General features: G+C 32.6%; 1 protein-coding gene across 4 annotated transcripts in view; it reads right to left on the bottom strand.

Annotated features, from left to right (window-relative positions):
* LOC131845212 (uncharacterized) overlaps positions 1-17,989 on the bottom strand; it is a 203,962-nt gene that overhangs the window by 30,973 nt on the left and 155,000 nt on the right. For all 4 annotated transcript variants that reach the window (XM_059194255.1, XM_059194254.1, XM_059194257.1 and 1 more), the window contains one exon: positions 10,994-11,110. In XM_059194255.1, coding sequence (XP_059050238.1) covers positions 10,994-11,110 — 117 coding nt within the window. The remainder of the gene's footprint in view (positions 1-10,993; positions 11,111-17,989) is intronic.

Below are 17,989 nucleotides of genomic sequence, written 5' to 3' on the forward strand. Positions count from 1 at the left end.
AAATAACACTATTCACAGCACAACACTAATTGTATATTTAAAACTATTATAAATAACATAACAACTTAAAATTTAGAAAACACTGACGATTAGGCTGTACACATTTGTACTTTTGCCTTTTCACTATTAGATAAATGTATTAAAAACTAAAATAGAGTATATTAAAAAAGTAAATATTTTTTTTTATTATAAGCAACGACAACGGAGTTTTCGCGGGTTTTTTAACGCAGCTATCGTTGGCGAGGTCGCGCGAAGACTGCCAGTACGCAACGTGAACTTTAGTGCTGTACGGTTGTACGGCGATTTCTGATAGTGTGACGGACACTTTAATTGGATTTTTTAAGAGGAACACAAACGTGACCTTTTTGGGTCATACATGGAACACATGTGGGTCGTATATACGAGTGGGAGTGAAATAACAGTAAATATCTTTGTTTGTGATTAATATCGACCTTACAAAGTATTTAATAGTGTTTATAAATTTATAGTATAAAAGGATAAGATAATTATAAGCGTAAATTTTATTTATTGATATGGAAGTAAACATAAATAAATAGTACTAGCTGAACTCACGCCACTTCGTCTGTATCACACTTAGTTGATATGTATCGTTATATTTCTCAGTATTTACAATAATATATTTTATTAATAATATATTTATATATATTTTTTTAATAATATATTTTCAACTAGCCCAAATTCATCAATATATTATATTTCGATATTTATCATTATATTTCGCCCAATTTACATAATGTCTTTTAAATTATAACCCACATGTTATTCTAATGCTAAGCTATATTATTGTAAAGTTTAATCAAAATGCGATCAGTCGATTTTGCGTGAAAGAGACCATCCATCCATAATCACAAAGTTTCGCGATTTATAGACTATGTGTTATTCTGATTTAGGACTTTTTGCATGAAAGGATAACAGACATCCATCTATCCATACATCCATCCATACATCCATACATCGCGTTTATAATATTAGAAACTAAAGAGTAAATAAATAGTGCATCTAAAATTATACATTTCTACTTTATATAACAGAATATTTAGTTGAATAACTTCATAACAATTCTTAATAATTAACGGTATTAAAAAAGGTATTTAATAATAAAAGATAAAATCATTATCTTTAATCGTTTATAAATTTGACGACAGAATATTTGAAATTTTTTATATCCTATGCTGATTATATGCTGTATCTGATAATTTTTTAATATAATAATTTCATGTGCCATAAAAGATACAATATTTTTAAAACAGATTATTAAATTTATCAGAAATAATAACGTTTTTTATTAGCATTATGTTTGTGATATGCATATTAATTAATTTATAGTACATATATTAGACAAATTAATTTTAATATATCTGTGATATACACGTATGTATATCTAGATATACCTTCATTCGTAATATTTATATAACTGTTTATGCCTACATACATACATATTTTGAAGACCTCGGTGGTCTAGCGGTTTAGCACACCTGCTTCCTTCCAGTGGTCGCGGGTTCGATTCCTCGCACAAACATGATTGTTTGTATCGGTCTGGGTCTGGGTGTTTTCTATGTATAATACGTATGTATTACTAAATAACTGATAAGAATACATAGAAATCACCCAGACCGATAGAAACAACCGTACTCATGAAAACAGATGTTTGTACCGTGCGAGGAATCAAACCCGCGACCGTCTAAAGCGGCATGCTACGCCATTATACCACCGAGGGTATAATATGGGTGTACCATATGATAATACTACAAAGCCATACAATAAAGTAATACATATTTAATTATTTCCAACCTCGACGACGGTCAAGGTTCATAAGTAGTCTGTATTGATCCGCTGTATTTAGTACTGGTGTACTGTGTAGACAGTTACTATATGTGAATCCTGCGGGTTTATCTATATATTTTTATTTATAGCGGTTCAATTTGTCGCGGATAGGACGATTAGGACGAGAGTGATGTAGTGTCAGGTAGTAGTTAGTGCAACTGTGGTGACTTCATTAGTCATCATTTATTCACAATTCCCTTCCTCTCTAACCGTTGGATTCATCATTTAATTATCTACCATAAAGAATAGAGCTCCCCACCCCTCGTAGACTAAAATATCAAATTCAAACATCTTTATTGTGGATCATAGATTATATAAAGTTGTTACAAAAGATATGTATCTATACGTCTTACTCCAATAATAAGTAGCTGTGACGTGGTCGGGCGTAATGAGTAGTCATGCTCACTAAAATATCCAGACATGTCTCGGCGTGGTGGGCCGGGTCATTGGGCTCCCTAAAATATAGTCGAACGCAGTGATGGCTGGCTCATCCGTCATACTCGTGAACGAGTGCTGCTTGTAGGGACTGATCTGCTCTTATCATTACGACTGATTTAATCTTATTGTGTTTTTATATTTGAGCCTAAATAAATTAGTGCTTGTTAGTAGTTTGTATTCACATTTCACACGTTACGACTTGTAAAATACAAAGATTGTGTAAAAGTGGAACATACACGTTTCTTGCTTATTTTTCTTGTGATGAGACAGCTTTCCGAATAAGCGGTAGATTTAAAAAAAATGGTTGACTATTCAAAAGTGCTTAAATTTAGTTTATTTGAATAAATGATTTTCTATTCTATTCTAATAGTAGAAGTAGTAAAAATTAGAGTAGTAATGAATAAATGTTATTGTCTATTCTAAAAAGTTATAAAGTAATTATCAACTCGAATGTGAATGGGTCGCGTAAGGCTGCTAATATACATCTTAGTATTTGGGCAACCTGACGACTAACCGACTGTATATTATCAGCCTAAAGCTGATAGCCCCCTTGGGTGTGATAGTCGTGAATGTAACCGTCACGCGCCGTGCGTTACTCTTGTGACATTCCAAGGGTACTTTCCGGTATTTTATGTCAAACGCGTGGTATTTCGATATAGCTAATGTACTTGTGAAATCGAAGATTATTCTTATAATAATGTATGGTCACGAATTAAATTGAAAGTGTTAGACAGACGTTTAAAATTAGGACAATGATCTTGATGGTTTCGTGGTTATCCAGACTGCCTAATATTCAAATAACCGGGTTCAATTCCCGCACTATACAATCATTGTATTATAAACTGTTTAATCATATTAGGGACTAGGTCTTAACCGTTACTTCGTACGCGTGGAAGTAAACTTATTTTTTATTTAAATATATAAATTTTCTAAATTTTAGATAGCGTAAGTTAGTTTTAGAGATTCGCTAGAACAAACAGACAACAAGATACAAAAAAATGTTTATAACGAAAATCTGATAATTTGAAATTATAGATACTTCACTTTTCTTTAGTTCTATAGATATTGTGTGAAAATTATTATATTTGTGTAGAAAACGTAAAACTACATTTTCTAATTGGGATCATCCTATCAACCTTCACAAAAAGATCCCAATCCGTAGTAAGCCCATTATACCGAATTTACCATATTCCCCAGGAATCTACCGTTACGAAACAACCGATTTTTACTACATGCATATGAATATAAATACGGTATATTGGCCAAAATAACAATTTTTACAGTCTTTGTCTGTCTGTCTGTCTGTTTGTTCCGGCTAATCTTTGAAATAGCTGGACCGATTTTGACGGGATTTTTTTGGCAAATAGCTGATGTAATAAGGAGTAACTTAGACTACTTTTATTTTAGAAAAATAAAGTTACATTCCACACGGACGAATTCGCGGGGGTCAGCTAGTCACTAATAATATAAATGTGAAACTTTGTGTGTATGGATGGACAGATGTATGAATGGATGTTTGTTACTCTTTCACGCAAAAACTATCCAACGTATTCTGATGAAATTTTACAGTAATATAGCCTATACATCAGAATAACACATAGGTTATAAAATTTCATGCGCGTGAAACCGAAGGCATATCTAGTAATCAATATATATGACAGAAGAGGGAACTTGGCCTTTGGAAACAAATAACAATTATTGGTTTATTTGACAGTTAACTATAATTAACATGATATACGCAGTCGTAAAGTTTATTGAATGTAGTCATAAATAACGGTACATAGAGAAAATGATGGCCGCGCCAATATTGATGCGTTGTTCGTAGGAAAACTTAATGTTACTGTGCAAGAAAATAGAATGTCGATATATGTAATTTATGATATATATGACAATCATTCTTTACATATATTTATCTTTTTTCATTCATTTGCAATTTACAATTTTGCAGTCGTTACAAAGATTTTTTCTACATAAATTTAGTTAAATGTTCTTTAACAAAATAGCTTAAATTTATGTATCCAACTAGCTGTCCCGGCAAACGTTGTTAGCCATATAAATAAATAACGCTATAAAAAAATAGGGGTTGATGATAGAAGGGTGAAAAATTAGGGTTTTATGTATTTTTAATTGCACAAAAAAATATAAATAAAAATTTTGTCCAACAAATGAAAAAGTAATGTTAGGGTTGGACAACCCTTATCACTTAGGGGTATGAAAAATAGATAGTTGCCGATTCTCAGACCTACTGAATATGCATATAAAATCTCATAAAAATCGGTCAAGTCGTTTCGGAGGAGTATGGTAACTAACATTGTGACACGAGACTTTTATATATCACTAGCTGTCCCGACAAACGTTGTTTTGCCTTAAAATAAAAATAAAAAAAATTAGGGGTGGACTACCCCTAACATTTAGGGGGATGAAAAATAGATGTTGGCCGATTCCCAGACCTACTCAATACGCTCACAAAATTTCATGAGAATCGGTCAAGCCGTTTCGGAGGAGTATGGGAACGAAAACTGTGACACGAGAATTTTATATATAAGATATAAAAATTTTTGATATCATTATCAAATTAAGTCATGTTACATAAGTCGTAATATAACATTATGTCACTGCTGTCCTTACAAGGTTATTATTGTACCAGTAAGTGCTCAGAGAGAGCCTGGAGATCTGTAGTGCAGGTTTCGACTTAGTTCAGACTCCAGACTATCACAAGGAATAGCTTGTAAGATTAAATACATACTTTTGTTACTTTGTTCAATATTGTAAGTTTCCTTGTGAGCAGTAAATAAAGATTATTATTTATTATTATTATTATTGTAGAACATCCTATGGTAACTAGAAACTATACAAAACTACCTGATAACCGCGACTTCGTCTGCTTAGAATGATAGATAGATACATAAAATCTTTATTCATATGCCAAACAGTACAAACAATATTAATGGACCGTAGGGAAAAATTATACTACAAAAAATGTTCATAAGCGGCTAAAATGTCCTACATGAAATGATTTTAGATTTGATTTGAAATGCTACAAACTATGTACGTGTGCCGCTGTCTGTCCGCTTATATCTTTTAAATTACGCAACGGATTTTAATGCAGTTTACAGCAATAGATAGAGTGATTCAAGAGGAAGGTTTATATGTATAATACATGTAGTATAGTAGAGAACAAATCGAGAAATTCAATGATTTGTGACATGAATTAAAATTGTTTTAACAATAAAAATAAAACTAAGTACAAAAGGCTGTCTTATCGCTAATGCAATCTCTTCTAGACAACCTTTAGAAAGAGAGTATTTAAAAAAAAAGCGACTCGCGTCCCACCAAAGTGTCTTCGAAGAGTAAGACACTTTGAAGAGTGTCTGTGTGTACATAATAATAATAATCTCAGGACAATTCACACAGCGCCATCTAGACCCAAGTTAAGCTAGCTAAAGCTTATGTTATGGGTACTAGACAACTGATACAAATACATAGATAGTTTTTTTTTTAATTATATAGAAACACCCAGACCGACAAACAATCATACAAAAAGTTTGTACCGTGCTAGGAACCCGCGACCATAGGAAGTAAGACGGTATGCTAAACCGCTAGACCACCGAGGTCGTCAAAGTATGAATACTGATCACTGAATTACAGCTTACATATTTTGTCTAATAGGACTTTTTAGCCACGTAATAAACTTCAGTATATAATTTCTGTTAAGAAGAACTGAAATTTGCATATCAGATGCTGTGATACATCTGTAATAAACGCTCTTAATTGTAAAATAATCTTACAATTATTTTTTTTTTTGGCAATTCACACAGCGCTATCTAGACCCAAGTTAAGCTAGCTAGAGCTTGTGTTATGGGTACTAAATAACTGATACATATACATAGATATTTTTTTTTGTAAATACATACATATTATACATAGAAAACACCCAGACCGATACAAACAATCATACTCATGAATACAAATGTTTGTGCCGTGCGAGGAATCGAACCCGCGACCATCGGTCGTAAAGCGGTGTGCTTGACCGCTAGACCACCGAGGTCGTCACAATGTGGTTACAAACCGCTATTGGTCAGACATTGGATACTGGCAATAGGTATATCCTATGTAGGATCATATCTGACGGCCTCGGTGATCTAGTACAACACAATACTTTACGAAGGTCGCAGGTTCGATTCCTCGGACGGTTTTTTTTTCTATTATTTTTTTAGAACTACTATAACGCTATTAGTCGCAGCTGGTCCTTACAGCTTCACCGGACGATACGTCCGTGATGATTTGTTTTCATGGGTTTCAGTGTTCATAAGGTAGTTACTATTTGTATTATAATTAACCGTTGTTGGCCAATAAACGCGTTCCGAGTGAGAGGTGTTTTAATTACTACAGTATATTATGTATGTTTTTACAAAAAAAATATTTTTTATTTGTATCAGTTGTCTAGTATAATACAAGGTCTGATTCGCTTGGGATGCCACTGTGAAAATTGTTTAAAATCGATCCCACGGGCAATTTACTAGTATTCAGTAACAGATGCTTTCAAAATCCCTTTTTATTTGAAAACGTATTTATTGAAAAAGGATAGGTATAATTAAATTAATAATCTGGAGATCTGTAGTGCAGATTTCGACTTAGTTCAGACTCCAGACTATCACAAGAAATAGCTTGTAAGATTAAATACATACTTTTGTTACTTTGTTCAATATTGTAAGTTTCCTTGTGAGCAGTAAATAAAGATTATTATTATTATTATTATGCGCAGTTAAATTACAGATTAATTTCATTTACAGATATAAACACAATACAGAGAAGACACAAGTTGTTTTTCTTCTTTTTTACGTTTCTGGAAGCAGTCGTAGACAGCTAGTTCTACTAAAGAGGAACTCAACTGCCAGTTATTTTAATCCAAAGCGTAACTAGTCAGATATTTTGACAGTATTTGTCGTGTTGCCGGTATGCAACGATTTTAACTGTTTTTAACAAGTTAACTGAGCGTCTGCGACACGCAACGGTACCAAGTGTCACATACTGTCATAGTTGCGTAGTAATTGTGTGACATACACTGATACATATCATAATGAGGCGTCGTTTTGTGTCTGAAGCAATAAAACTGCTGTAGTCAGTTTAAAACAGGAAATAAAAGATTGCTGAGTAATTTTAATGTCTAATTTCCTCTTTTAGCTTTTGCCATGCTAAACGACAGCATATTTGGCGACAGTTGACTGGTAGAAAAAACCATCAGGTTTTAAGTCCGCTATGTATATAGTATTTGAATATATTACAATTATATTGCAGAACATTTAATAAATATTTTTTACAACCCTGATGGCTCAGCGGTAGCGCACTACCTTTCTTTTCTATGTCGCGGATTCGAGTCCCGAATAATAACATGGATACCAGTTCGGTTCAGAGACGTGTTATGAGAATTGTCAATGATCCTGATCTCTCTGGCGGTATCGAACCACTTAGCTTGAAGTGATAATTCGCATCGCTACGGTAATCGTTTACCATCAGGTGGGCCGTATGCTTGTTCGCCACTGCAGTTATGAAAAAAATGAATGAATAGCGTCGTATAAGTTAATACATGCACAACCATTGTCTTGTAATCACTTAGATGCAACGGTGAAAGTGCATTGGTGCCGAGGTCTTACATGCTGTGTAAAAACAGAATCATTGGGGGGAAGAGATTGTTAGTAATGAAAGGTAGTGGCTAGCAAATTTCTTTCTTTCTTCTTTCAAATAGATCCTTTACGAGGTCCTCCTTAGAAGCCATCATGGTTTTTTTGGCATGTACCATAATGGAATAGTGAACTAGAAGTGAATCTAAAATTTACTTAACGGCCTCGGTGGTCTAGCGATTTATCACACCGCTTTATTTCGGATGGTCGCGGATTCGATTCCTCGCACGATGCAAAAATTTGTATCCATGAGTATTGTTTGTATCGGTCTGTATGTTTTCTATGTGTATTATGTAGGCATTTACAAAAAATCTAAGTACTTATCAGTTGTCTAGTATCTATAAACAAGCACTGCTCACCATGAGACTAGATGGCGCTGTGTTCATTGTCCAATGTTATTTATTTAATATTATTTAAAAAATGTAACTGAAAAAGCCTCTTAACCTATAATTTCTCTGTCTCTACAACCGAAAGGCAGCTTCTTTACATACTATAAAAAAAAGTCGCTGTCGCTGTCTGACCCTATGTATGCTTAAATCTACATAATTACGACTACATAATTGTAAACTGTAAATGAATCAATAAATATAAATATATGCAAAGAATTAATGTCATATCACTACATAGTATAAAATAAAGTCGCTGTCGCTGTCTGTCCCTATGTATCCTAAAATCTTTAATACACAACGGATTTTGAAGCGGTTCTTTTTAAAAGATAGAGTGATTCAAGAGGAAGGTTTATATGTAAAATACATGGATAATATTGTAGAGAAACACTGATAAATTTAGGTAATTAGATATATTTAGTTTTACCCGTGCGAAGCCGGGGCGAGACGCTAGTACAATATAAATTGCTTGGCGATTGAAACTGAGACTAACATACCCAACACAAACTATTTTTAATATCCACCGCTCGGGAAACATTACTTTTAAAATATTTCAAGTACCCTGCCTACGACCTAATATAATCATTAATAATAATAAAACAACTACCACTATAGATAACAAAACGAATTGGTTTTTATTATCTCACAGATAATATATTCATTAGTACTACAAGATAGATAAGTATGATAAGATTTCGTGAAATTAATAGTGGTCAGTACAGGATTTAAATGACCATCAGGAAATTAATACTATTTTTATTACATAATAATAATATCTCGGAACAATTCACACAGCGCCATCTAGTTTTTTTTGTATAATTAAAAAAACAGCTATATAAACAAGCATCATGAATACAAGTACAAGTTTGAAACATAGAAAAACAACCATAGATTGTAACTAAGGTCGTTTAAAATATGGCTCGACCAAGTTCTCAAAGAAATTGAGCATAATGTCTTGCTTTACATACAAGAACAGTGAAATATGTACTTTATTCCGCAGTATTAAGAAAAAAAAATATAATAACAGCTTCGGATAAGGATAAAATTAGTTCTATAGATAAGTATATATATACTCTATTTGAAAAAAATGCAATATCTATTATTACAAACTTTCGACCCAGTGAACCGGACCGTTTCAAGAATCGTTTCATAAACATTTCATTACATGGACAGTTTGTGACACACAGCGACATCTAGTTATTTTGTTATGAACTACTTGCTCGGTTACCAAGCGATGAAGTTACAGAGAAATACGCTAGATGGCGTTAAATGTTAAAAACAAAGGAGTGAAGTTACATAGTTGTAGAGTATTATAATTTAAGTAAATAAAAGGGTTATTTATAATATATAGCCTGTATATAGTACAAATTGAAGTAACTTCCGCTGTCTGTTCGCTTAGAACTACGCAACGGATTTTAATGCAGTTTTTAGCCATAGTTAAAAGTTGTTCAAGAGGAAGGTTTATATGTATAACTAGCTACTCGGCCCGGCTTCGCCCGGGTGTACATATATTATATGCATAAATCTTCCTCTAGGATCACTCTATCTATTAAAAAAAACCGCTTCAAAACCCGATACGTAGTTATAAAGATTTAAGCACAGGGACGGACAGACAGCGACAGCGACTTTATTTTATACTATGTAAAATAATACTTTATAATACCTACCTACGCAAACGACTAAACAAGTATGGAGAATTTACTATATCGCGCTTCAACACTGTTGCTAAGTTACAACTTTAAGTAGAAAATAATCCTTTCATTCAGACCGAATCTCTTTTTTGTGTATACATCTATTGTAAATATTATCTGTAGATTTTGCCAACCTGAAGAGGAAAAGCCACTATACATCCTATGTGGTTGTAGCCCACTCATGCACAAACGAAATATCTGCTTTGGAAATTTTACACTCTTTCCCGAGGAGATAAAAACCATCGCTCCTAAGAATATCTTTCAATTCTTGTCCCTGACGGGTCTAGGTAGCGAACTCTGAAAAAGGACGAGCACAATATCTATGTAGGTCGCAGTGCTACAGGTGTGACTTGACAATAGCCTAAACAACCCAATAAAAAAATTACCTATTTTGCTACATTGTCCTTTGGCTAATATTAGAAGTAATTTTGCACGACAACAGTATACATTTTTACTCCTAAGTTATATAATATATTTAACGCAGATTTTAATTGTAAGCATATTACAATAGCTATGAAACTCCACAAAAAATTAAAATATGGCTAGAGAAATTAAATTACAGTGAGACTGAAGCATTAATAAGCAGAGTAGAGCGACACTAAATCAATATACATTTATGTTAGGGTATATATATACATATATATATGTATGAATATGTGTATATATGTAGGATACTACACACTATAACACACACACACGTACACACGCATACACACCCACACACACACACATTGGCTAAATTGTATAAAATATTAGTTAAGTAATGTTTACATATAAATTAATACTGTTATCCTTGCTTTGGGAAGAAACTGACTCCTGATATACAGCTAACGCTAGTTTGGGAGTCGGGACTGCATCAAACTGTACACTGATGAATAAGGTTTAAATAAATAAATTGTTTGCTACACCCTGTGTTTGGGCGTCACAAACTACGCTATAATGTGACACATACCTTATCAGCCTTATCAGTGGGCGGCGAGGCCGGGGGACTGCGTGGCAGCCCGAGGTCTTCGTCATCGTCGCTGCCGTCGCCGCGCCCGCGCCGCCTCACAGCCGCCACCAGCTCCGCCTGGTGATTAAATGCAGAACTATTAGCATAACCAACGAAGAATAAATAGAATATTCTTTATTCAAATAAACTTAAAAATAAGCACTTTTGAACAATCATACTTATTTTTTAAATCTACCGCTCAATCGGAAAACTGTATCTATCTCGTTTTTTTTCTTCGACTGGCAACACCAACGACAGTTGTCTTTATCAGCTGGCCGTAATAAATAAATAATTTTTAATAGTTTATCACACGAATATTATAGTTCCGATATCATTATTAGTGATTTAATAGTGCAATAAGTGTCGATTATTGTTTGTGTACAAATTGGAGGTGTATTATTTGCAAAAATCGACATTAAAAAATAGTGTACCGGCCATCTGTCAAACTTCTTTCGTTGGTAAACAACTAAATATTTAAAACTATTCTATAACTATTTGTTGGAGTTATTCAAAGAATTTCATAATATATACAAGTTTTATACAAAATATTCACATCAAGTTAAATTAATATTAATAATTGTGAAGTTCAGTTGTTGCGTACGTCGAAGGAAAAAAAATACCCACAAAATATATTGTAAGTAATTTTATGTTTTGTATTAATATAATTTGAAGGAAAGGAGCACAATCTAATTCCATTTACTTAATCTTATAAAATATAGGTTGTATATAATATATCTAACAGAAATAATTAAAAATTTTAAGACTTAAAATAAGTAAGGTTCAGTTGCTGTTCTCGTTGTGATACTTTGTTTCTTTTAGAAATAACTCACTTCACTCTCCCTAGTAACTATTCATATATTCAATAATGTCACTATCTACCCGTTCCACAACTGCACGGCAGACAGAGATGAAGCTTAAAGTAGCCCTACAAGAACTTCAGGCATCCAAAGATCTTAGTGACAAGTTGATCAGGAGAGAGAAGAGAGTGAAGATGAAATTTTAAAAATTATAAATAAAAATACACTATTAAAATCTGAACTGTCAGAACTTCATAATAGTCATCAGGAAGTTATTGAGCAGCGGGATCAGCTTCAAGAACTAATAAGTAGCTTTCATCAGTGTAGTGACACCCATGAGCAAGCCTTGAGGCGTATCACTGAATTGGAGCTTGAGTTAAAGCAGGCCTATTCTAAAATTAATGATCTAGACACAAGATTGGAATCTCAGCGAAGTAATGAGATTAGTAATTTATATGAGGAACTTATTAGTGTTGACTGTGTGCCTCCTTCGATTACAGTTCCATACACTCATCCTGTTGTGATTGACCATACTAGTGATACATCTCCTAAATTAGGCAACTATAACAATAACATTTGTATGTTGAGTCATAATAAATTAAAAAAATATTTAAAACTAAAAAAGTTTATTATTAGGACTCGGAATATATTAAATAAGCGTTGTAAAAAGGGTCAGTTATTGAAAAGAAATACTTTAAATAATTTAAAATTGCATGATTATATTAATAAGTGTAATAATAAGTTATTGGAAAGCCAAAAGTTATATGACATTGATACAGACTACCTAACTTCAAAAATCAATAGTTTAGAATCTTCACTTCATGATTTAAATACAAAGTATATTATCTCTCAGAAACAAATCCAGGAGCATATTTTAGCAATGGATGATCTGATTGATGTCAGTAAATACAATGCTGACCGTTTTGAGTCGTTGACTAAGCATTGTACATGTAATCACACAAATATATCAAATAATAATTCAGTTATAACTGTGCTGGAAAATGAAGTTCAGGGTGTTTGTGCCAGTGACTGTAACCCTAAGAGTAGCACAATGGTGTTCTCTGACAGAATAGGCTGTAACTTTGGATCTATTTTGAAGTATCATCTTAAGGGTGATTTATTAAACTACTGTATGCCAGAAGCATCATTTACACAAATAATAAATAAAATTAAATCTATAAAAATGAACAATATGACCACAGACAATATTTTTTGGTAATAGTATTCAATTAAATAGGCAGGATGTAATTAAAGGAATTGAATATTTATTACAATTAAATGTGTATAAGATTGTATTGTGCGCTTTTCCTTACACAAATAGACATCTTCATAAAAAAATTAACAGTAAGGTACATTACCTGAATAACTTATTACATATGTTGACATGTCGTCATAGTGACATTTTTACATTTTTTGATACTAATAGTTTTATTAGTGATTTTTATTTGACAAAAGATACAATGTATCTCTCTAAATCATCTAAAAATAAAATAGCCACTTTAGTGGCTTATAATATTGACTACATGAACAGTTTACATGGTAAACTTAAACATAAAAATACTGACATAACAAATAATTCTATTAATATTTGTGACATAAATACTATGACTGCAGATTTAAACTGCTCACAAAGACAAAGGGAAAGCAATCAGAATTAATAATTGTTCATCAGAACATACATGGTTAATTATACAATTATTTTTAGAAAAGTATAATATTGATACTGTTTCACAGAACATTGGCTTAAAGAGAGCAATATGATGTTCAATTTAAATAATTATAACGTTGTCAGCTGCTTCAATAGAAAGTCAGTTAACAGAGGCGGGTCTATGATAATTGCAAGAAATAATATTAAAGTAAAGGAACGTGCTGACATTGTTAGACTTTCTATTGAGTGTTGTATAGAATTATCTTGTATAGAACTAGAAAATTATATCCTTATATGTGTGTACAGGCCTCCTAATAGTGATTACAATGTTTTTGAAGGGGTGATGGAGGATATTTTAAAAAAAATATTTAATAGTCTTAAAAAAATTATTGTATGTGGAGATTTTAACGTTGATATTCTTTGTAACACACCCACATGTACAAAAATTATTAGTTTATTTCAGTCATTTGATTTAAGTCATGTCTTTCATGAACCCACTCGTGTAACTGCCACGTCTGCTACTTGTCTTGACAATGTTTTTTGTAACTGTGAGTATACAGAAAAATTCATAATAAATAAACTTCCTTCAGATCACTGTGGTCAAGTTGTTAAGTTTAACAGTCAGATCAATAAAGTCAACAATAATAAAAAATCAAAAAGACAAATAAATGTTTACAATATTAACAAATACAAAAGCGCGATTAAAAATAAATTGGATTTGCTGTTACAATATAGTAATAATCCTGATTATCTTTACACCAAGCTAATTACTATTCTATCAGGAGAATATGAACAATTTTTCAAGAAAAAAGAAGTTTATGTTAAATCTAAATTCACGGAATGGGCAACAGTAGGTATACTTAAAAGTAGAAATATTTTGTTTGATTTATACGATCAAAAAAAATATCGATTTGATGACAAATTCACCACTTATGTGAAAAATTATTCAAAAATTTTTAAAAAAGTTTATATTACGGCTAAATCTAATTATATTAATAAACAAATTAACCAGTCTTCTGACAAAATTAAAACCATCTGGGGCATTATAAATAAAGAAACCGGAAGATCTAAATTAGCCTATAATCAATTTGCATTAAATTATGATAATAAATTAATAACAGCAACAAAAGATGTAGTTAATATTTTTGAAGATTTTTTTGCTAATATTCCGATTAATATTACATCTTCTCTGGACTCATCTCCATCTCGAGCAAAAATATTACTAGAGTCTAATATCGGTTGTTGTGCTTTAAGATTTAAATTTTCACATGTTAGCCCCGTTCATATCATAAAAATATTCAAACATCTAAATTTAAAAAATACAGAAGACCTTTGGGGCATGTCTGTAAAAGTAGTTAGTTCTTTCATAGATATTGTTGCTCCATATCTAGCTACTATTTTTAATAAATGTATTGATAATGGGACTTTTCCACAATTAATGAAATTTAGCAAATTAATCCCACTATTTAAATCAGGAGATAAATTTGAGCCAGGGAACTATAGACCTATATCTATTTTGCCAGTTCTAAGTAAGGTGTTTGAAAAGATAATGTTAAATCAAATGTTACAACACTTCAGGGATAACCGACTGCTTCACAGTCAACAATATGGTTTCACCGCCGGCAAGTCTACCACTGACGCAGGTGTAGCGCTGATAACACATATTTTCCAATCATGGGAGAAGTCACAGGATGCACTCGGAGTTTTTTGTGACCTATCAAAGGCATTTGATTGCGTGGATCATAAAACACTTTTGTACAAGCTCGAACATTATGGTATAAAAGATAATGATCTAAAATTAATGAGAACTTATTTAGAGGATAGGGTCCAAACTGTAGATATTGACGGTATAAAATCTAAGGGAGCTAATATTGGAATGGGCGTTCCACAAGGGTCAATCTTAGGCCCCTTTCTCTTTTTAATTTACATAAATGACCTTCCCTTTATGGTAGAGAAAATTGCAGATATAGTGCTGTTTGCGGATGATACTTCGTTAGTGTTTAAAATTGGACGTCAAACTAATCAATTAGACGATGTAAATTGTGCTATGTCTGCTATATTAAATTGGTTTACATGTAATAACCTATTATTAAATTCCAGCAAAACAAAGTGTATAAAATTTACACTTCCTAATGTAAGACCAATAAATACACAGTTATTGCTTAATGACGAAATAGTAAATTTTGTTAATGATACAGTTTTTTTAGGTATAACAGTGGACTCGAAATTACAATGGGGGCCCCATATTTCAAAATTGGCCAATAGACTCAGTTCAGCTGCATATGCAATTAGAAGAATTAGGCAATTAACAGACGTGGCGACGGCTAAACTTGTATACTTTAGTTATTTCCATAGCATTATGTCATATGGTATACTACTATGGGGTAAGGCAGCCGATATAAATACTATATTTATTTTACAAAAGAGAGCCATACGTTCTATTTATGGTATGGGTTCGAGAGAGTCATTACGTCAGTGTTTTAAAGATTCAAATATCCTCACCGTTACTTCACAATACATTTATGAGAATATCATGTATACACGGAAGAATTTAGACAGTTTTAGAAAACTTAAAGACTGTACAAATAGAAGCTTACGCAATAAAAATAAGCTAATTTTACCTAAATGCCGCCTGCACAAAGTCAGTAATTCATTCTATGGTAATTGTATAATATTTATAATATAACTGCCAGAATCTGCACTAAATCTGACAGAGAGGCAATTCAAATCTTATATTAAACAATTTTTATGTAAGAAAGCCTATTACAGGATAGACGAATTCATAGAAGACAACATATCAAGTAAATAATTAGTTTATTAGCATACAACGTTATAATTTGTTTATCTCATTGCTTTCTTGATTCAATTATTTTAGAAATATGAAAGCGTAGCGGGTTTTGTATTAATTGCCGCATGCATTCTTATGTGAAATGTGAATACTATAAACATCAGATGGCAATTGTGAGTAGCTATGACGTGGTCTGGTGTTTTGAGTAGTCATGCTCACTAAAATGTCCAGACTTGTGGCGGCGTGGTGGGCCGGGTCATTGGGCTCCCTAAAATATGGTCGAGCGCAGTGATGGCTGGCTCATCCGTCATACTCGTGAACGGGTGCTGCTTGTAGGGACTGGTCTGCTCTAATCACTATGACTGATTTCCTCTTATTAATTGTTTAACCAGTTGGTTATGTATTCAATATTTTTTTCTTTTTGAGTATTTAATTGAATTAGTGCTAATCGGTGGTTTGTATTCACACACTTAAACTTAAATTGTAAGTAAGAATAAATTATTTAAAAGAGCAACACACAAGTTTCTTGCTTGTTCTTCTTGTGATGAGACAGCATTCCGAATGAGCGGTAGATTAAAAAAAAAAAAAAATGTTATGACTATTCAAAAGTGCTTCAATGTAAGTTTATTTGAATAAATGATTTTCTATTCTATTCTATTCTCGTCACAAGACTGGTGATTAAATGCGGAACTATTAGCGTAACCAACGAAGAATAAATAGAATATTCTTTATTCAAATAAACTTAAAAATAAGCACTTTTGAATAATCATACTTATTTTTTAAATCTACCGCACAATCGGAAAACTATATCTATATCATCACAAGAAAACGAGAATATAACTTGTGTGTTGCTTTTTTAAATAAATTTTGTTCAGAAATACATTAAGAATTAATAAAACTCAAACCCAAAAATAATTTAACTAAAGACTTGTCAAAGAAAAATAACTTTATGACCTGAGGTTAGTCACGTCGAGGTAACATAGTGTAAGTTACATTGACACCCTGCTTGAGAGAATACTCTCATAGATCATGTCTTCGAGTTCGACCGACATATATCAATTCATATTTCTAACACTGCGTTAATGGAAACACCGATAACAAACCAAAAGAAACCGACTTATGGAAGTAATCTAGCCCGCTACCACGATGGATTGAAAGAAAAAATCTTTGTATATTAATTTATATTTCTGTCTGACGCTCCGGTGATAGAAACACCGATAACAAATCAAATTGAACCGACTGACGGAAGCAAACTAGCCCATAACTACGATGGATTAAAATATGATCAGCAAAATGTAGGCAAATGTATTGTTTCGTTAACCACGACATCGTATTTATCTGGCTACCCCATCTCGGATTAAGATCGCGACAGTACACAGTTTTAGGCGTCCACACGCTACGGTATTTCATTTATCATCAGATGGGCCGTATGCTTGTTTGCCAACGTAGTAGTATAAAAAAATATGTTAGTAGTATTCTGAATTGCGATCTTTATTTCTAGATTCCTCTCAATTGCTCGAGCTTCAACCCCAGGGGCAATGACCTATGCATTCTTAGATCAGTGTTATATTAAGAGTTGGTATTGATTTCAGATTTTGTTCTACAGAATGCTTGCAACGTGATAGAATTAGTATAGCAATGAACCCTTCCGATTTCAAAAGACTCCTCGAAATCAGTTTATTACTGGCAAAGCTATTGCATTAAAAGTTTATAAGAACCATCGC

Source organism: Achroia grisella, unplaced genomic scaffold (genome assembly GCF_030625045.1).
Source record: "Achroia grisella isolate CSIRO2021 unplaced genomic scaffold, CSIRO_AGI_Agris_v1 utg460, whole genome shotgun sequence".
NCBI classification, from domain to species: Eukaryota; Metazoa; Arthropoda; class Insecta; order Lepidoptera; family Pyralidae; genus Achroia; species Achroia grisella.